Genomic DNA, 21,766 nt, shown 5'->3' on the forward strand with positions numbered 1-21,766 from the left:
GGCTGAGTAAGACCGGATGTCTTCTGGGATGATTTCTAAGTTGGTCACTCGCCAGTCGGTAGTCTTAATGCCGAGGACCGTGGTTCGGAGCCCATGTTAAACTGTAGGTCCAGTTTAGATAAACCCATAGTTGGTAAAAGAAGAGTTTAATATATAGGTTTATTAATTTGTTACTTGACCAAAAAAGAAGAGTATAGTAATAAATAACAGCACTGTTCCTAATCTAATATCTAACATAACCAAATCAAATACTGTATGACCAGAAAAAGTCCAACTACATTAAAAATTTCCAAGTATCAATAGCAAAAAAAGTTAAATATATTGATGTTTTTCTCCTAGATCATAGCCAACAATCATTAGTTTCAATTTCCAAAAACTAATCTACAGATGATCAAAGAAACCATACCTATTATTTCCAATATCTGCCTTTTCATCTCGTACTTACAACCGATACTACAAAAAGATGTTTAGAAACTATTTAATAAGATAGGGTGTGTTGTCTGCCGTCGACCGCGAATGTATACGGGTATCGAGACAGCTCGTGAAACACAATCAATCAAACACATTCCTGATTCGTAATGATGTTGCGCGATTGTCGAAACCGTAATAACGATCTCGATACATGCTAATCGTTTTTTAAGGTAACCAACCGATAAATAAAGAACGCACAGGGCCCTGGAGGTGTGGAGAGCAGGAGGGAGATTGTACGTGAACATTTTTTTTTAGTATTATTATTACCGGCCGTCGTTTCGGGTCGTTGATATTTCCGTCCCGACTTCGACTCCGATCGATCGGCGCTTCGATTCACGATCGGTTACGAAAAACGGTAATCGGCGTTTCGAAGGTCGTCGTCGAATAGGAGTCCGGATTGGAAAATGATCGTCGACAGCGCACCGGCCAATTATTCAATCAAACGGGATTAACCGCTGCATTTTACTTACTTGCAAATGTTAAAATTGATTTACACACCGGAAATGTTTCGTTCAAATCAATCATTCATATTGGGAAATATCTCAAATACTCTAGTAATAAAAATCCACAAAGCCGGCTTGGTTGTGGTAAAGGCTTGTGAGGTGTTTGTTTGATATTTCTGATTGTCCTAGGTAAGAGTGCAAAATCCGACAAGGAAAATGATTCCAGATACGTCAGTAACCAGGATGGGTAAGACCGGATGTCTTCTGGGATGATTTCTAAGTTGGTCACCCGCCAGTAGGTAGGCTTAATGCCGAGGACCGTGGTTCGAAGCTCACATTAAACAGTAGGTCCAGTCCAGATAAACCCTCGATGGTAACAGAAGACTTTAAAATTAAAATAATTTAATTTTTAAAAAAATTAAAATTAATATAACACCTATAATATTCTAGGGTTATATTAAGTGCTTGTATGTAATCTAATCGTTTTTCTTTTAAATTATTTTAAAACGGCATTTTTATACCATCTTACATTACACATGTTTAGTACAATATTAATTTACAAATTAATTTATTACCATTGTTCTGTTGCAATTACATCAACACACAAACAATACTATTGCGACCAGTTCCCAGTTTGAAATTAAATTATACTGAAGCGAAAGTTATTACTTATGTATAAAACGTCTAGTACCCTGTAAAATAAAAATAGAACCCCCGAAGAAAATAATAGCATTCTGGAATGCGCAAACTGCTAACAGCTTGGCGTACTAAAATTTTTTTAGTGGGACCCTAGAAGTGTGAAGTGTGCTGGTTAACGTCACATAAATCAGTGCAAAAAGCAACGTAATAGCGTAGCAACATGTGCAGTATGTAATGGAAAAGGACACCCTGTGAATTATAAAGGATGTGTAGTACACCAAAAAAATAAATAATAAAGGAACTTCAGCCAAATAAAATTATAGCAGTGCAAAGTTTAAGATGACTTAGCAAAGCTCAAAGCGCTGCAAAGCCATCTGCCATAGAAAATAAAAGCCTGAAGAAACCGCAAAACCAAAATTATTTGATAAACTGCTATTAAAACTTATTAAAGTATTTATGGAAATACCAGACTTGCTTGGAGTTGCCCAATACAGTATCTTTCAACCACTCCTGATACCTCAACAACAAAAGAAACACCGACGATACACACACACACACACATGGGATTCACGAAAATATCAAACCTGCTGGTAATCCAACATTGCCAAACAAAGTTCTATTTTCAATTAGTAATGTTTATCGCTACGTAACCAACGAAGAGCTCCACGATGTCCTCGAAATCAAATGGATTTACGAAATGATCCAAGATTTTGTACGTAGAAGCAATAGTAGCTAATGGACAATTAATATATAATGTAAATAATATAATAATATAATTATAAATATAATGGACAACACGCAGGAAACCAGAAAATTGAAGCGAACCAAATCACACGAACTTTTATAGTGTAAATGTATGTTAACTCTTTAATCTAACCCGTATTCTTCTTGTCTGTGTATTAATGCAAGTACAATAAAAAAATAGTTTAGGGTAAATTGATATGGCTCAGTGAATGGAGGTAAAAACGAAATGAAACAGTGGTGTCTACATTATGTGACCGTTATTTATTGGCAATATAAAAAATGTAGAAAATACGAAATAGATAAAACGGATGGCAGCGGTGTTACGTCTAATGATGTTACGCCGATGGTGGCACGTCTAAACCAAACGATGGTCGGTTACTGAATGATCGAAATACCCTTCAATAACATCCCAGATAAACGTCTCGGGGTTGCCAGCTATTCGTTATTATGTTCTAGTTGTCGCTGCTGGCACACCGCCCATGTCCAACATCTGGGATTATATTTCTGAGTACTTTGTTGACCGTTATTCCACGATGTAAAATTCGACATGCCTCAAGATCGCTACAATATTAAAAATTAATTTGAAAATTCACAATGTATAAAACTATGGTAAAAAATTAAATATTTATATACTTTAATTATTTTAATTTACGTAGTCGTAATCTGATTAAATATATTATAGTACAGTTACTAATTAAAAACTATCTATTTCGCGATAACAGAGAGGGTTCACATTTTAATTTAGTTAATTTCGTGAATAATTTATAAGATCTGTACGAATTCCTCGCTACAACATCAGGTGTTCAACAAATTACCCGGGCATTTAGCAGTCGAAATCCCCCGTCTCTGCCTAGCCCTCGCTCCCATCCCGTCTTAGCCCTTTTTCCAGCGCCGTTAACGCCTCGGAAACGGTGCGACCCCATCGCTACCGCCGTCGCCTCCGGGATACATCTAACACCTCCGACACCCGCCAACTTATCGACGCTCACGACGCCCGTACAAATCCCGACCGCTAATTGGCAGTTAGCTCTCTCGGCTTACATCGCAATTAATGTTGCAAAGTCGACGACCTCTCCGCATTACGATGCTAAAACCGTCCTCCTCCTCCGCCGCCGCCGCCACCACCACCATCTCGTCGCCGACGTTGTCGTCGCCGTGGCCGTACTCATCGGCGGCGTCACCTTCCCCGATGCGAATAAATTCGCAATAAACATGTAACGCGTTACATGTGCCTGACACGAATTTACTTAACTGGAACACGGATGGCGGCATCTCTACCGTGAAATTTCTGCTGCTACTGGGAACTATCGGAGATTTGACGCTAAAGTTTTATTTACCATCCGTGTTCTTACGTTCGGTGATCTTGCGATGCCACCAGATAGGTTCGAGAATCTAAGAATATCACGCAAAATAATAAATAGCATGCAGCTTATTTTTTCAGTATGTACAGCAAAGCTTAATCGGCCGATAATGTTCTTGCGATGAAGCGAAATGTCAATAAACAAAATCATATTATAAATTAATGTAGGAGATTAAATCTAAATTTTACTTATTAAATTTAAATTTACACGTAACATTAAACAAAATAGTTTTAAAATTGACACCAAAAATATATTGGAGCGCTGCGTATTTGGATATAAAAACTGTAATTTTTTTAATTTAGACGTCGATGGGCAATATTACTATCTTCCACTGTTTTCAAGTTTCTTTCACGGTTTCAGGTGCTCTTAATAAGTAGTGGCTATTTATTTGAATCAGCCCGCATTCGGCAAACTTCGGTCGTTTCCGCCTGATTTTGCGACGTTGCCATTTACAATCAATAGATAGAATCCAACGAATTACAGCGGCCATTTTAAGTTTGATCCTGGAAAAAGACTTTGTGTTGTAAGGTTAAAAATTTTGTTGTTTATAGTTTATCTGTTCTTGTACCTGTCATATTTTGATTTTAAACAGTGGGCTTTTTACCATTTTTAAACGAACATGCATATGAGGACATTCCATTCAGATGCGTGTCTATTCGATTATAATTTTAATTTTTCAAATTTGTTTAAATTTTATACCAAATGCATTATATTGAGGCATACTTAACCCTGCAAAAGTAAAGGTATAGAGAAATATGAGTTGTTCTTTATGTGAATATACATCATCAAAATCACAACTCGTGAATCATATAGTCATTGAATACAACATCGAACAAGAAACACTGAAGTTTCGCTCACTTGAAGATTTTGAGGTCTAGAAATATTATATTAAAAGAGCAACTAAATTATCATTTCTTAATATGCGTATAATCGATCAGAAATTCATAAGAGTGTAACAAAACGTGAGAGGTGAGAGTTATTAAAATCAGTTAAAAATATTAATGGTTATTGCCTATGGCCTGGATTGATTGATTTAGTCAGTAGTTCTATTTGTCTGGAGAGATGGGCTACTTTTTCATGGAGCCATACTCTCTCCTTGAACGACTCCTCGTACATTTGTTTCCAGTTGACTTGATTATCGCCGGCTACTTCCGGTAAACCTATTTAGCCATCATTCACCGGTGTTTTTACTGAGTTTTTCGTTTTTTTTTTGACTGAACAGTGCTTGACGCGGGTAAAGTAAATAGGTAGCGCGAAGGTCTGTACTCTGAATTGTGTTCACGCACTGACGGTTACTCAGGTAGTAGCCTAAGACTAGATTTATTGGCTCATAAAGATTTATATAATATTCAGCAAGTAATTCGATTGAATTTCAGAGAAAAAGCATGAACTGACGCTACAAATGTTGAAGCATGGGTAAATTAGATAAAAAAACATAGGATGTGGGTTGTTATATAAGTCACAATATTAGTTTATAGATATCTTCCTTCCTGAATTGTCTGGTGGGCATGCTATGATTTTCTAGAATTAGACTCTTTCCTCTTGGTATAATTAGTATAATAAAAAGTGAGGTTAAATAAACAAGCAGCCTGTAGAAATAGAAAATAAGTCATCTAGCATAATATGTATGTAGAACTAAATTAATGAATAAAGTCCATAAACAGTGAAGAATATTGTTTAATATTTGGTAAGCCAAAATCGTGGGTTAAAAGCCCCAACAAGGAGTACTAATTGTAAAAGGACGGCACCTTATGTTTTATTCAAAATGTTTGTTATTTGTTATTTACTGTTTGTATATACAACTGATCTTGGCATTTACCATAGAAATAAAAATAGGTGTATTTTAAACATAACTACATAAACTCGAAATATTATAATGTGTTCTCTAACTTATATTGGAGAAAGTCTTCGATAACTCATGAATCTTCCACTATTGTCACTGCCTTCCTTCTATAAGCGCCTTTGTGACTCACAATTGAACACAATTCTTCCCTGCAATCAGCATTTAATATGTTTATTGAGGAAATATTTCTTATCGCCGTTACAACAAATGCTTGAACAAACTTGTTTCTTGAATGGATGTACAAATAGCTCCAATAAGACTCATAAACCCTCGAGGGTAAGAATAAGTATTCCAAAAAAAATCGTCTATGTAATAAATAAGAATTGACAGAACGTGGTCAATAACCACTATTTTAAAAATTTATCATGATATCAAATTGTTATCATGAGGGAAGAATGAATCTTTTCAGGCATTAAACAAAATGACCCAATTGTTTCTATGAAACAATGTCTGTGAATACAATAGATAGCGTATTATGTGCCTATTAAGCGTTTCCATGCAGCCTTTTACAGATTGCTGTTAAGTATGGGACCAAATGTTATCATGTTAAAAATTAGCTTTCGCAGTTTAGCGACTTCCCATATTGGTTTCATTTGATATGAACTATAAATTCTGCGGTCTACATACGCTTTCACTTCCTTATGTTATTTGTCTTTGACGTTTCGTTACTCTCAAATAGAGAAAATATCAGATGATAAAATGATAAGTTTCTGAAGTACTCCGGGTCAAACACTCGTTTCAGTTACTAATGGGGTTTTTGGCTAATATAAACACCCCGTCCCTGTTAATTACGTTTCAGTAATACATATTGGCATATACATTTGTCTGTATCTTATGGCTAGCTGTCAAGGATCAAGTCATCTAGGATGACGCTAACAATATCAGTAAAATTTGTTATATTATAAGTAGCATTGGGTATTATCAACTTACTTTTTACTATTGACTGTATTAGTCACTATTTTTGGTCCTACTAGGCTTTTAGACTTTTTTTCGGTACTGGATTTGCTTTCCTAGCCGCAACCTTGAGAATAATGTGCCGATTCAGGCTTACATGGATTTATATGTAACATATAAAGTTTTATGTTTTGTTTGTAGTTTCATTGTATGTAAGTAACAATATATTGTACATTAATATAGCAGTATTTTGAAACTGTACATTAATATAGCAGTATTTTGAAACTATTTTTCAAGATTATTTATTAATGCAATATGGTAAAAAGAACATCATTTGATTGATAAATAGGAAAATAATTTTGACTGCATTTATGTTACCTTAGGTACATAGCAACTATTAGGTCTTTTTGTTATTAACTTTTTCAATTTTCTATGTCTCTCGATGTTTGTTCACGCCTTTTAAACATTAAAACTTCTTTCATCCAAGTTTCAATGAATAATAATCTTAAAATATTGCTCATTATTATATATCGATTGAGAAAATACGATACACTAAATTCCTCTTTACAATTAAGTCAAATATGTAAAACATAAAAATCATTTTACATCATTCGAAATGAAGTTGTTATTTTAAAGGTAATTCGTAAATTCCAGCAATTATCTTTCCCAAAGAAAGTTACAAAAGGAATATGTACTTCTCCGTCCCACTTATGGCATGATTGAAAAAAATCGTAAGCCCATGTTGGAATGAAACAGAGGTTATAAAAATAATTGGTTAGATTATGTCATTGTTACTAATACTAAAATACGACTAAATTTATTTGGGATCATTATTCAATTCTTTTTGGAACTTGCACTTTTAAAATTTTAAAATTATTTATACAGCACGGAGAATTTCTGTCTCAAAATTAGTACGGGATGGAATTCGTACATCTCTTGTTTTCACGAATAGAAAAATAATCAAAGCCTGCATTTGTCTGAAATAGTAACTACTATTTTTACTCGCTAGTTTTTTGACTATCGACTATTTCGACTATTAAAGCAACGATAAGCGACTTGACGCTAACATGTCTTAAGCTAATTTTTTGGGTTTTGAAATTCGATTTTATCCAAAACTCCTTCATGATGTAATAGGTACCGGAGCGTATAAAACTAATTGATTTCCAAATTATACTTCATTAAAAAATCATCAGAAATTTAGTTTAAATGCATGGTATTCTTTATAATGAATCACAGATTTCACAATAGTTCACGCTACACTTATATACAATAACCACGTCTTCATTCTGCTGTCAATAATGATCTCAATAATATAATCATTAAGAGAAAGAATATTATAGAATAAACTATATACAAACAAAACAGTCCTGAATAAATTACAAAAGGTGCTCTATTGTTCTGCGTTTTTCCAACGTTGGCCTTGAACGCGGCATAGAAAAAAGCTAATACTGATTTTTCAATCATGCATAGGTATCTATTAAATTCATTTTTTTGCCGATCGCCGTCGACAGCGACCAGAGCGCGGCGCAATCTGGTGATTTGTCGAGGCGCGGTCAAATAAAATCGTTTCACGACGCAAAAGAAAAAAAAAACTCAACAGCAGAGCAATTCTCAATGGACATAGATTCCGAATAAAGCGACGGGCATATAAAAACGATTAATATTTATCTCGGGTTGTATTTTTATCGATTACCGTGCGTAGCGCTGGTATTCTTTAATTCATCAGGATCGACCGCAACGACGTCCGACGACAAGCGCAAAATCGTCCCTAATAAACTGTCATTCTACTGCCGTGACGAATGGGTGATATATCCTCGAGTTCTACACATGGCGAGGCCTTGAGGAAGAGACGCGCGAACGTTTAGCGTTCCAAGAATTCACCAGAGGAGAGCGTCTTCCCTAATTTTACACGTTTTTCTAGGAGGGAGAATCATTAAAATGTCCGTGTTAAGACTGATTTATACTCGTTTAATTTTCTAGAAATCGTAAAAAAGTATTCAAGCATTTAGTTTAGGTGAATATATAATTTAAATAAATAAATAAAACATTACTAAAAGAGACACACCCGATGTAAAACTGGCAATAAAAGTAATGAACAAACCATAAATAATTATGTACGTAAATAACTGTTACTGAACATTGTTAATCTATCAAACAGTGGCAGTTTTAACATAATTTATGCATCTATATTTTTAACAAAGTTTAATTTAAAGGAACAATTTTTATTTAAAAATTCTTTATATTAATGTTTTTTCTAAATACTTGACAGAATGTATATCACAGAATTTACACTAAAGAAATATAGCTAATTGTAGGTGAATGCTTTACCAATAGTTTTAGTTAAACAGGAAATAAATATATGTTGATTGTTAACACTGTTTAAAATTTAAGTTTGTCTCATATTCGTGGAAAAATGATTAACTATTAAAATTTCCACTGACCTTGTGGTTAAAACTTAAAAGAATTTCAATAATTTACTGAAAATAATATAGTATAAATATAAAATGTTAAAGAGCGTATAAAAATAATTATATAATTTATTATTTATTTTAATTTAAATAATTTTTGAGCAAATAAATAATAAGAAAATAGCATATCATACATTTTATTGAAAGTAAATAATACAAAGTAAAACAAAATAAAAGTAAAAAAAATAAATAAAACTGCAAGTGACAGCTTGCAGGATTTGAATGAATAACTAATTGAAGTGACGATCAAAGCGAAGGATAACAATTGTAATTGAAATCAAAAGATTAAAGATAAATCCACTTAAACAATAAATATTATCAATTTACTGATAATTATCTCCAAAATTTCGTTAAAATCGATAATACCAAAAATCCCCAATATTTCACATAAAAATAAATTAGGATTTCTCCAAGAAAAAAGTCCAAACAATTCCGTTGATTTATTACTCTGTACTTTGAAACGCATATTTTCACCACATATACCCGACACCGTCACACTCAACAACGGTTTCGAAAAAGGCACGCCAGTTGTAATAGAACATTTCCTAAACACGACTAGTCGACAAATTGCTTCGTTTCATTCCGAGCACAAAAATCATAATAAGCGACGAGGGAGCACGAACGAGCAGGGCGACATGGGCGAGACAGAGACCGACAGGAACAAGAAAAAAAAGGACCCGAGAAGAAAAGATCGAAAACCGTCCCAAATTTACGGCCTCAAACAACGTTCCGAGAACCCGACCAACATGAGAGGCAAGAAAAAGGAAAAGTACAACGCGACTACGAGGGCGTTACGTTCAGTTGCACAGAGGAAGTGGTAGAAACGCGATTAGAATGAAAAAAAATGGCATCGAAATAAAATAAGGATATCGCGATTTGGTAAACACGATTTTTTCCTCCGGTGAATTCCGCCGAAACTGACGGCGGTAATTGAAACGAAACTCGAGATCAGGCGCGAGCAAAAAAAACGAACCCGGGTATTTTCGGTTTCTTCTGGGCCATCGGCCTTGTAATCGATTAGAGCGGAAAATCCATAACCAGAAACAATTCCGTTCTTTTTTCATATCTTTTGTTGCAGCGGCACAAGAAAACGACGGCCGGTTCGGCGTCGAGACCGCGACCAAAACCGAATCCGCGCCTCGAGACGAATGAAAATTAGCCCAGTTACATTTAATTGTACGTAATGACGGATATTTTAGAAGAAAATAAACGTCGCTGACGTAATCTCGCGGCCGCGTACACCATAACTCATAACCATAATTGGTGTTGTATTCTTGTAACGCTTTTCAGCTCTTCGAGCGTCATCGAGACATTATACAACAGTAATAAAAATACCAGATGTCTGCATAAATAAATATTAGAACGCGTGGAAACAATCAACATAATCATTTCATGAATTTTTTCATTCATTGATGTAGCGAATCAAACACACACAACAAAAAGTATCAAAAAATATCAATGAAGACGCCCCAACAATTTCAAGAATCGTCTCGTCGGCCAACAAAGGATATTCTTGATCACAAATGCACATACAAATGTTTTTTGAGATTCTAGAGATTAGATTACGTTCTATGTACACTAAAGAAAATCAGATATTTAACCGAGAGACAGAGAGAGAGAGAGCGTTGTTTAATTTAGGATAAGGAATTTTGATAAGGAAATTCGTTGAACAATTCCTGGAAACATTTACACAATTTACGGTTTACCGGCAAAACAGTGAAACAACACAACTAATTCAGGTGATGTTTTAACTTTTCTTTTCCGACGATTCCATCTCATCTACCGACGGATCAGTGTTAGTGTTAGCGGTGAACATTGCGCGTATAACTCACGTATTAAACTGTCAAATTTGCGTGTATATGAGTGAGTATTGGCGAAATATTATTCGATTTGTATCCGACGGATCCTGACTGTTGGTGGCATTTACTGGGAACAGTTTCCGACGGACAAGGGCAGTTAAGTTTAAAGGAAACCCGTTAGGGGATAGAACGGTTGTTTATTACAACTAAATTTTAGCTAAGCGCTTGAGATACGAGTCAAAGTTTATATAAACATACCGGATGGCGCGCGGCCGCCACTGCTGCTGCCGCTGCTGCGTTCATTCCTGCACTAGGGTACATCTTACGTCAGCAACTCATGGTATAAAGCGCGTTCGTTCGCAAACATCCAATAAATAGAGCTGCTCCAGCGGGTTCCCGGTGCGGTAATCAAATCCGGCCTGCGACCAGGCGATCCAACACTTCAAACCAAGAAACGAAGAAAAAGAAAACGAACTCACTGCACTGAACTCGACACCCACAGAGCTCCCGGAAAAATAAATAACCGTCACCTAACGATTGAGAAATCGACAGAACACACCGGGTGTTTGCTAATGCGACAACCACGACGAACGACGGCGGCGAGGCCCACGACTACGACAAACCAAAAGTATCGACGTAGCAGACGGAGGCGATACGTACGATCCGCACCACAACACGGTCGAGAGTCGACTGGCTAAGTGGCAGCCCCCCACCACTCCATCGTCGCCCGTCCGCCGCCCGCTCCCTGCAATAGCTCGCGCCCCCCTTAACCGCTAACACACCCCCACGCTCTCTCTATACAAAAAGCCCAAGGCCCCTGAAAATACTACCAACGGCGGCGGCGGCGATGTCGGAGGCGGCCGAGGGTACAGTCCGGCGAAAAAAAAACGCGAGTTTATCAACGCGAACAAATTGATTACGTTGGCGATACCGAACTCCCCTAATTACCATCCAAATAGGAGGGTGAAAACTGTTATTTATCAATTAATTTCTATATATATATATATATATATATATATATATATATATATAGCACATAACTATACATGTAGATAGATAGGTCATGATCGGGACATAATATTATCAGAATGAGCTGTTACGATTTAAAAAACACGCTGGCAATAACAATTTAATAACAAAATCAGTTGCAGCTCTCGTTATTAAACTCGGACGACCACTAATTAACGAAAATTGATTTTTTGGTCCGTCACCGAGTGACGAGATCCGCGATATTTTCACACTTGTGATGCGCGTCCGTTATAAATCAGGAAAACTTTCAACAAAGGACGGACGCTCTAACACCCACCCACCCGTTCGGGTTATATTCATTCAAATTTATGGTGGCTAAAATTAAATTTCCATAAAACTAAAATAAATATTTTATCTCCGGTCCAAACATAAAAATTTACTCTGTAAAAATATACTTAACTCCCGACTAGAATACTTTAATGAAATCATTGAATGATTGATTATTATAATTAGTTAATAGTATATAATGTGAATTTTGAAAATTAAAAACATAAAAATACAAAAATAGTTTTATATAAAATGTTGTATTGTCTTGAAAATTGATAATGGACTTAAGATTAAAATTGTTTATCAATATAAATATTGTTTATCATTGTATTGTTTAACATATATTATTATATCATGCTTACATTTCTGCCAATTTTCTATACATTTTTCCACTCCTCTTGAGACAATGTCGAAAATATTTGACCGAATTTATTTTAATTTTGTAATTTATTTTTGATATTCAAAATAAAAAAAATGCAACAAACTATACTAAAGATGATCAATCAAATAGCAAATCGATCAATAATCACTTTTAGATGTTGGTAGCAATTATTATTGAATTATGTCTGTACAACTAATAAATTTTATAGAGAACTTATCACTATTCAATATTAACAGGGAATCAATATAGTAGTCAATGTAATTTCATGAAAATTATGGACTTAATTCTATATATAAAGCAAATGATCTGAAAAAATATCTATCGATTATTTTATGTAATTCTATATATAAGACCTAAATTAAAATTATATTTAGATAAGACTTCAATATTATAGTAAGATGTATAAAACATGGCAATACTTTAGACGATTAATGTTGTATTAATACTCACAGAAGTTCAATTGAAATTTCATCTTCTTTTAGAGAAACACCAAGTTTTCCATAATAAAAAGAAAAACCGACAAATCTTAACTCAGTGTTCAGAGATAAAATCAGTAAATACACAGTTTTACAACATTTTTCACATTACGATAGTCACTGTTCACGTAATTTTATTATTTCCCGATTATTCCAGATTACAACATTACAAGGAATATTCCTCTAAAATTCATGCATAAAAAATATATGTTTTGTGTCACTTAATTTCACAACACACTTACTGGAAAATAAATGCGTTTATTGATAAATCAGAATGACATCTCAATGTTAGGTTACACCATTTTAAGGTTAAGTTATATTACTTCTTCACATTTTTTATATAAGCTTAAATTTAGCATCATAAAGGGTATTTCCATCAATTTATAATAAATATTGAATTATGTCATTAATGATCAATTTAGTTTGAGGTTCGTTTCAAATCCTGAGCCCACAGTAGTTGGAATTCTTACCAAAAAGTTCTGTTTAAGGTTTTTTAATAAAATTATTTTTGACATAAATGATAAGCAAAATAATCATGCTTGAAATTGAAAACTCTGTCAAGTTAAGCTGTCAAATGAACAATGAAACGAAATTAAATTGTTTATTGATGGTTTTTTAGCATTTTGAGAAGAAGGAAAAGACCCTCGTAGTATCTGGACCGATATAAATTCACACGCGTATAAATATTTTCGTTCGTCCCCGGTTCACGTTCCTTCCTCAAAGCTGACCTCCGTCGATTCGGACAAGAAAAATACGGACCGTTTATTTATCTTTCGGGAGGAATACAAATAGCAATCGGTCGGCGAACAGTTTTGCTCCGAATTTACGACGGAACAATTCATTAATCGGCGCGGGGCGATTTTCGGATTTAAACATTTCTGGAAAATCAACACGCACTCACACACAGGGGGAAAACACGACCGGATAGCTTGGCACGACCGCATAATATTTTGTCGCGGACGATGGCCGATGGTGAGGCCGACAGAAAAAACGGAATTATAAAAATAAATTACTTTTATCTAAATATATATTGTGTACCGATTATATTTCGGTATATATAATTTTTCAGGGGCCGGGGAGCTATTAAATTTTATTTATATGTATTTTCGGACTTTCAATGGAGGGAGCGTTTTTTTTTATTATCACTTCGTGAATGGAATAAAACAGATGATCGTTTTACAGTGTGTAAAACATAAATTCTGTGCCTGTCGGGAATTATTTTATTTTTAATAGCTTTTTGTGATCGTCCTGCTGGTCGGATAATAAAACAATTTTGAATTTTACGTGGTGTTTCAAATCGAAAAATCCTTGTCAACAAATCAGCTTTTCCAATGATACTCTTTACTGGATTGGATTCAAACATTATTTATTTACTTAAAGTACGTTTCGAGTTAGAATTTAAAGAACAAATTGTAAAGTACATTTATAACGTGGGAAATACAATAATTCAAAGAAACCTAATCAAGTTCAGGAGATTGCAATTGTAAATAATTAGATAGCCTACATTCTTGGTGATGCGGGTAAGCGGTAAGATCGTTACAAAAAACATCGCGGGTTTGAATCTTGTTTTGAGTACGATTGTAACTGTTTAGAGGCAAGACATGATGTCCGCAGTGGTCACACAAACCTCATAAATTACCAAGAACTGATGCACCAAAGTTTATCAGAGTAGGTGTAGTAACTAAAATCCAAGAGGTTAACGGGCCCATATATCGATATTTTTGTTAGCTGATATTTTTCGATATTAAAAAAAATATATCTTAAAAAAATATTTTTTAAACTTCTTATATATTAATATAAATTGTTATATATTAATATATTTCTTTATTTTTACTTAATTTTTAAAGATTTATTAAAAATATCCCTACTTTTGAAATTGTTTAGAGGAAATAAATGTTTTCTTTTAACCGACATATTAATATTTTTATTTTTTCTTAAAAATATCGATATATCTTTTGTAAAACATCGATAATTTTCTTGGTTGTTTCGATATTTATTTTGGTGACCGATATCTCTGTTAACATCAATTTTAAATAAAATAGAAATATTTTACAAATAAAAACAATTAATAACAGTGATAATAAGATATTCTGGATATAACAATTTTATTTCAAAAGTAGACAAGCAGCAGCGAAAAAGAAAATAAGTAGAACTTAAAATTTTAAACTATTCTATTACTGTACTAGTAGTTCTAGCACTGTTCAAAACAATATCAATCTAAAATAAAAAGTGAATCTAAAGAAACTTAAATTATAATTCACATTATATTGTTTAATTAGTCTATCTTCACATCTAAGTCCTGTCATAAAATTTAATTTTTTAATAGGTATTATTTTACTAAACCGAACATGTGTTCATCAAACAGGTCTTAAAATACATGTCGAAATTAGGAAATAATGTATGATATTTGTTAGAAAACTACGATAAACATATATTATTAATGAATTAATATTCAAATGAGTTTTTTTTTCCAGGATGACCAGCTAGAACCAAATGGTCTTTTGCTGATGTCGCTTCGCGTTCTGGATAGAAAGATTTTGCTGGCGACAGAGACTCTGGGTTACTACTGGGATTGTTGTGGTTGGTTATCTATCGAGGTTCGTAGATGGGTAGGGATTTTATCAAGGAGTTGTCATGTTCTAATGCGCCACACTGAGCTTCGTGAAGCTTTTCACGAACGGGATGCCTGATTCTAGGTGTGTGCTCGCATTTATCATAAACCATGAGGCACTGAGTAACACGAGGACTTTTTTAGACTGGAACAATAGTGGAGTAATGCAAGTTGTCTCTGGGAGTCGTACCTGTACTACACATGTGCTCCGTAGAGACAAACTGGATGAAGTAGCATTTTATACAGAGTCATTTTCTGGAGGATTGGGAAAATCAAATGAGAAAGTTAACGCTTTTCTCATTTATTATTTGTATTGATAGATTCATCGAGTTATTCAGCACCTTTAATTTTCGAAAGAAGCCCAAAAATTAATTCTTTACAATTGAATAGCATCAAAAGAAGTAAAAAAAGAAAGAATCAAAAGAAGAAAAAACAAAAAAGGTTCCACAACCAGTGATTATAATAGTCTGTACGATTAAGAGTCCAAAAGGAAATCTCACCATTCATTGACGATACTTAAATATAAAAAAGGAATAGTAAAACTAAGAATCTATTTCAACATTTCAATACAGAATTCTAAATCCCCAATAGCTGTAATTTATTAATTAAACATCTGCAATCTGCATTAAGTTTCTGCAATAGTTGGAGATTATTGCAATTTTAATATATGTTAACCGAATTACACCAACAGCTAACCAGGTATGAATGAATGTATTTTCGGATGCTCTGTGTTCTTCCCTCGCCACATTAGTAGTTTTAGATCCGATGGCCACTAAGTTCCCTACAAATAAACCTAGTCGGTAATTTAAAAAAAAATAACGAAAATAAAATAAAATTGTAATATATTTTGAAATTTTTAGATAATTGAGCTTCAAAAAAATGCATAATTATTAATATAAACTAAATTTTATTCATATAAATTGTATCTCCATTATATTTGGATATATAAAATTTTTTTAGTGACAGGAGGCTATTTGAATATATTTGTTTGTATTTTCGGACTATCAATGGATGGAGCATTTTTTTTATTATCACATCGTGAATGGAATAAAACAGATGATTCTTTTACATAGTGTAAAATATAAATTTCGTCTCTGTCGGGACTATTTTATTTTTATTGGCTTTTGTGAGATCGTCGTACTCAACGGGTAATAAAACAATTTTAAATTTCACGGGGTGTTCCAAATAGGCGATCCCTTCTAGTCAAGCCTTGATAGTTGCTTCAGCTGTTTGCCTTTTAATGATACGCTTTTCACGTCCAATCTGTAGAATCGGTAAAATATTCCTGGGTTCATTTTACGTTTCCATATTGAACTGTTTCAATAAAATTTATTTTCCTTTGAACCCTACCTTCTTTTTGTGCGTTCTACGTTGTTCTATAATGAATGTTCATGGGATTACGGCTTTAGATACATAGTTTTTGTCTGGAGGCTTTTTTCGTTTATAATCTTCGTAAACTAGCTAATTACAAAATATTTCCTGGTTTATTTTCAACTTCCAAATCAATGGTAATAAATTACTAATTAAAGTATCGTTTTTATTGTTTGTTCATAAAAAACGAGGTTGTTTTATACAGATTGTCCTAAAAATACGTCAGGCGCTATGAAACATTGTAGTGGTGGGTTCATTTAAAACGTTTCGTCCGTTTTTGTGCTAAAGCCTTGTCAAATTAAAGGACACTTTCAGATGAGATTTTCAACTTTTCATGACGGTTATAATGCGGAGGTTTTTTAGGCTTCTTTTCCTAGGAACTCGAACGGGAAGCTCCAACAATTGGAATGTTTATTGTTTCCTACAGATACTTTTAATGTATTAATGACAATATGTGATGCATTTGTTATAAGTCGTCATATGTGATGTAGTTTTGGAAGGTATTGGTGGTTATTTTCAGTTTTAATGCATATTATTGTTATGATTATTTTTTGTTTATTTATATTTATGTTTATTGTCAAGTGATAATTCGCATTGTCATTCAAGCAGCCACCAACATTTTTTGAGTTCCCTGCTCTCTGCTCCTCTCTTCTATGTTTTTTCTACTTGAGCTTAACATCCAGTTTACAACAGTTTAGTGTCATGTCCAAGTATATTGCTGTTCGTATGCGAAATTACTCTAGAATCAATTACTACTGATAGGTAATAGATTTTTTGAGAGGCATAGAGAAAATAAGGTATAAAATTTATAGCTAGTTCATTATTTTTCTTAGCCATGAATCTTAATAAGTTGATCCGTTGCAGATTGGCAGACAGTAATCGCTGCTGATACCTTATATTTATGGTAGTCATTTTATTTCTGTTAACTTAACATTTCAATAAATTCAATTTCGGTAGAATAAACACCTTGTTGTTTATACTTGAAGTTGTTTCTTATAAAATATTGGGATGTTTTTCAGCTGTTAATGTTTTTTCACATAGAAAAAGAAAGGCGTGATATTTATAGCAAGTTCATTATTTTTCTTAGCAATGAATCCGAATGAGTTGATCCCTTGCAGATTGGCAGACAGTAATCGTTGCCGAAACCTTATATTTATGGTAGGACGAAAGTTGGAGGGTCGTGAAACATTTATGAGGAACAGGGACGAGAAACGAGGAAGAGTTCTCGATTCGGTTCCGGGCGTGAAAAATATGCCTTGAAATCGGTAGAATTTGCGAGCGGCATTCGGGACCCGATCGAACCAATTAGGGCAGAGAATCGGGGTCGCTGGCGTCGTTTAATTGCCGAGAGCAACTAGCGAGGTCGTTGTAGTGGCAAACTGTCGCGCCTTGTTGCTAGATCGTTACGTATTCCCGCAACAGCCGACGTTTTCATCGGCCAGACCGCCGCCCCCGGCGGTCAACGCGAGAACTGCCCCCGCGGCGACGGTGGCGGCGGCGTCGGCCACCGCCACATTCCGGGATGCCGACGCGACCGCGCCACTTTGCATCTCGCCGGTCCCCCCGAAATAATCCGAACATGCTCGGCTCCGGACCGCCGCCCCCCCGCGAAAAAAACCCGAAAAATAAAAACGAACAGAGGAGTGGATAAAAAAAAGAGGAAAAAACCACCCTCAAAATGGCTGCCTGGCAGAAAGCATCTCATTTTAGCTGAAACAGGGGTGGAATTTGTCCTTGTTCCACCCGCGTGATTTCACTTCATCCCCTTTCACCCTTATAAATATGGCGCCCTGATTGCCAGTATTCCAAGCTGGTCGGCAGTCAACGTGGACTGAAACGACGCCCGATCCGCCGTCCAACGGACGACTCGTTCGGCGCGCCGTCGTCGAATGAGAAGCGGCCGTCGCCAGACCACGTCTACATTAAATGAGAACGCCACTTTCGAGACACGCCGGCCAATAGACGAGCGACCTCCGCCAATCGCCGGGCCGCTTTCGAGGTTCGTTGCCATGGAACGCGGTGACGTTTCGATCAAGTCCACGTTGACTCTCTCGAGGTGCCAGTACATCGCTTGCAGGATCTCTACGCAGCAGGGCAAACCAGCAAAAATAAGAGAGCCGACCGAAAAAATATATATAACTGGAGATAAAATCTTGTGGGTCGGGTGCGGGTTCGTTCTAGCAGAACAAAAGCCCTGCCCGACCTACCAGTTATTAGAAGGACCTAAAGCGAGCTTAGTCGGCGGGGGGACGGGGGGAACGAGGGGGGCCGTCCAGAACTTTATAGCTAAATTAAAATACAACTTCTTTTTTGGCTGCGGTTATTTCGTATCACTCTCTCAATGTTAACAACACAGATAAACTGACGTATTATTATAAGCTTAGGAAGAGATTACCGTTGATTACCTGCTGATATCGCTGATGCAGAACACTGCTTGTGATGTGGATAAATACTTATTGACGAAGTTTAAAAAATTAACAATAAGAGTTGGAAATAATTAGACTTATTATAGATTATAACCAGCTTATATAAATTACATATTTTCAAATATAAAATGGATGAGTAATGATGAAGTATTATCACAATGACTTGTTCAAAATCATCATATATACTACAGCTTCATTTACTTACTCCCTTTTTATATATTAATTATAAATAATTATACACAAATTTGATAAATAATTGATTTAATTTTGAAACAATATATAAGGTGGTAAATAAATTTAATTCTTTTTTAAATAACATATTTTATTTAAAAATTTTTTGAATAAAATCAAATAAAATAATTTCTATACGCCATTTTAACGGGCCAATGAGACAGTCCCCGGCCTACCATAGTAAAACACATTTTTTTTGACAAAATTATTTTTTTTATTCTACATAATTCCCTTCAAGGGCGATACACTGATTACAGCGACCCTCCAACTTTTCGATACCGTTTTTGTAGTACGATTTGTCTTTTGCCTCAAAATAGGCCTCAGTTTCGCCTCTTCATTCGATGAAAATTTCTTCCAAGCGAGCATTATTTTGGGATCTGAGAATAGGAAATAGTCGCTGGGGGCCACATCTGGAGAATACGGTGGATGATGAAGTAATTCGAAGCCCAATCTATGGATTTTTGCCATTGGTTTCATTGAGTTGTGACACGGTACATTGTCTTGGTGAAGCAGCACTTTTTCTTCTAGAAATGCGGCCGTTTTTAGGCGATTTCGTCCTTCAAACGGTCCAATAACGCTATGTAATTGTCGCTGTTGATGGTCCTTCCTTTTTCAAGGTAGTTAATGAAAATTATTCCATGCGCATCCCAAAATACAGACGCCATAATCTTGCTAGCCGACTGTTGCGATTTCGCACGCTTTGGGGCGGGTTCATCATAAGCAGTTCACTCAGACTATCGATTGGACTTCGAAGTGAAATGATGGAGCCATGTTTCATCTTTTGTCACATATCGACGCTAAAACTCGGGTTTATTACGCTTGATCATTTTCAAACACTGCTCCGAATCATCAACTCGTTGTTTTTGGTCAAAAATGAGCCCGCGCGGCACCCCCTTCGCACAGGGTTTTCTCATATCCAAATATTCGTGAATGATATGATGTACACGTTCAGCGCGTCCACTGCGTTCACCGTCTTCGGTGCTCATTTCACCACGTCTAAACTTAGCATACCAGTCCTTGATGGTTGATTTTCATGGGGCAGTGTCTGGAAACTGTATTTTTTCTCTTCAAAAAGCAATATTTTATCAACATGCGAAATTTCTTTTTATCCATTTTTTTCACAATAACAAAAGTTGCTTCACTTAAAACGCTATAATTCACAAACCAAGGATCCGGCAGCTGTCAAATTTATACATCTATGTGTCAAGTCGGGGACTTTTCTGTTGACTTGTTATATTTATAAAAACACCATATTTAAATTAATTTACATATTTGAACAATTAACATGAAGTTCAAGAACCATATAACATAAATATTACCATAAAAAACACAATGGTTTATATATATGATATCAGTGAAATTCTCCTAAAAATCTCCAAATATGGTTAACTATGATCGCTACTGCAATTTTTGCTACTATTCTTGATCAACAAACCCCGTTAATGAATTGACTATCTCGAGCTTCCATTATCATATTGTACATTTTTTAGCTTACATTTTAGCTTAATCAATTATTTATAAAACAATAATTTATTTACTTATACTCTTATATAATAAAGCATTGTATTTTCCTTGTCATTAGATCATTAGGGTGTCGTTGATAGTTTTATAATTTGTTTATTTAATCCAGGTCTAATTTTGTTAACAAATTTAATTATTTCGTAATATCACTGTTCTTACATTTTAGCAAAATACTGTCTAGTTTCTTCTTCTCTGATTTTCTGAATTTCACATTCTTCAACTTTAATTCTCAACAAATTCTAGCAATATCTCATCTATAAAACAAAATATAAAATAATTACTAAAATATATTATGTTTAAAATAAATATCTAATTATTACCAGTTACTACAATTTTTGTTACTATTTTTAACATTTTAACATTTGTTAAAAACAACTTCAATTATGAACTGTGAAATATATCTCCAGACTATATATTCAAAAGACTGAAAATAATGGGGTTAAAGTTTATATATAGAGTTCATTTAGAATTGTATTAAAATATATACACAGTGTAAGATGTTAACGTTGTAATGAGGTAGATGATCCACCAAAAAAATATTAGTTTCGCATGTTTTACAATTTTGAACAAAAATAAAATATTATTAAACAAAAGCAATGAATATTTCCTATGATTCTTATTAGCATATATATCTGACATATATCAATCATTTTAATAAATGATTTTGACGATCTGTGGAAAGTATTACATACATTTTATTTTATACTCTTTTAGGGTAAATGATGTGGCTCGGTGAATAGAGGTAAAGCGAAATGACAGTGGTATGAACTAAACAGTGGTGTTTACATTA

At 34.6% G+C, this 21,766-nt stretch overlaps 1 protein-coding gene and 1 long non-coding RNA gene across 3 annotated transcripts in view; both read right to left on the reverse strand.

Annotated features, from left to right (window-relative positions):
* Positions 1-11,354, reverse strand: part of LOC143206769 (transducin-like enhancer protein 4) — a 265,857-nt gene extending 254,503 nt beyond the window's left edge. For both annotated transcript variants that reach the window (XM_076419463.1, XM_076419462.1), the window contains exon 1: positions 10,921-11,354. In XM_076419463.1, the coding sequence (XP_076275578.1) occupies positions 10,921-10,983 (63 nt within the window). In that variant the 5' untranslated portion in view covers positions 10,984-11,354. The remainder of the gene's footprint in view (positions 1-10,920) is intronic.
* LOC143193773 (uncharacterized) lies at positions 2,423-4,356 on the reverse strand. Its single transcript, XR_013005100.1, has 2 exons — positions 3,113-4,356; positions 2,423-2,858 (listed from the first exon to the last, which is right to left on the reverse strand). It is a non-coding gene; the product is annotated as an uncharacterized LOC143193773 (long non-coding RNA).
* Positions 11,355-21,766: the final 10,412 nt, after the last annotated feature.

The sequence above is a fragment of the Rhynchophorus ferrugineus genome, unplaced genomic scaffold (assembly GCF_030347505.1).
Source record: "Rhynchophorus ferrugineus isolate W39M unplaced genomic scaffold, kcgeb_rfMv2 rfM1, whole genome shotgun sequence".
NCBI lineage: Eukaryota > Metazoa > Arthropoda > Insecta > Coleoptera > Curculionidae > Rhynchophorus > Rhynchophorus ferrugineus.